The sequence below is a fragment of the Eurypyga helias genome, unplaced genomic scaffold, assembly GCF_000690775.1.
Source record: "Eurypyga helias isolate BGI_N326 unplaced genomic scaffold, ASM69077v1 scaffold27625, whole genome shotgun sequence".
NCBI lineage: Eukaryota > Metazoa > Chordata > Aves > Eurypygiformes > Eurypygidae > Eurypyga > Eurypyga helias.
In genome coordinates, this window is record NW_010251187.1 from 1 (window position 1) to 683 (window position 683).

General features: G+C 62.1%; 1 protein-coding gene across 1 annotated transcript in view; it reads right to left on the bottom strand.

The window, feature by feature from the left end:
• Positions 1-272: 272 nt before the first annotated feature.
• STMN4 (stathmin-like 4) overlaps positions 273-683 on the bottom strand; it is a 2,949-nt gene continuing 2,538 nt past the window's right edge. Inside the window, exon 5 of the mRNA XM_010151949.1 lies at positions 273-416. Coding sequence (XP_010150251.1) covers positions 273-416 — 144 coding nt within the window. The remainder of the gene's footprint in view (positions 417-683) is intronic.

A 683-nucleotide genomic window follows, 5' to 3' on the forward strand; every position in this document is an offset into this window, starting at 1 on the left:
GGAACACGCGTTAGCTGGACGGACTTCGGGGTCCCCACGGGCGGGTCAGCGGCTTCGGAGGGGTTCGAAGGCACGAGGGCGTTCGCGAGGTTCATCCCCGGAGGGACACCACCGATGGGTCAACAGCGTCCTCTCCTCCCCTGGGGCGTTTTAAGGGCTGTGGAGGCACTCAGGGACAGATTGTCCTCGCCCTCTAGCTAGGAGGTAGACGTCAACCAGACGGGATGGACCGTGAGCCCCAAGGAGATGGGGTTAGCTCGGATTGTCCGTCATTATCTCGTGCTCTCTGCCTCTGACCCAAGGCTAGCTGAGGCGTTTGGAGAAGGGCACTGGGCGAGCTCCTTGCAGAAGGGATGTTTTGGAGGGAGCTGGAGGTGGTGAGGGTGGGACCTTCCGTGCTGAGGTTGGGAACAGACCTGCTTCAGGGAGAGAGAAGAGGTCTGCACAGGCTGGCAGCGTGGAAGCAACTCCTAGCACGGCAGCACGGACCCCTCCAGCTCCGATGGGGAGCTGACGGCCCCACGGCCTCTGGGGAAGGGACCAAGGGGAAGATCTGCCACCCGGGAGGTAGAAAAATTGGGGCAGCGGGTCAAAGCCATCACGGTGGGACATGGGCAAAGCAAAGGCTTTGCATGTCTGCGGACGAGATTCGGGTCCCAGCTCTCCACCCGCCAACCACTCAT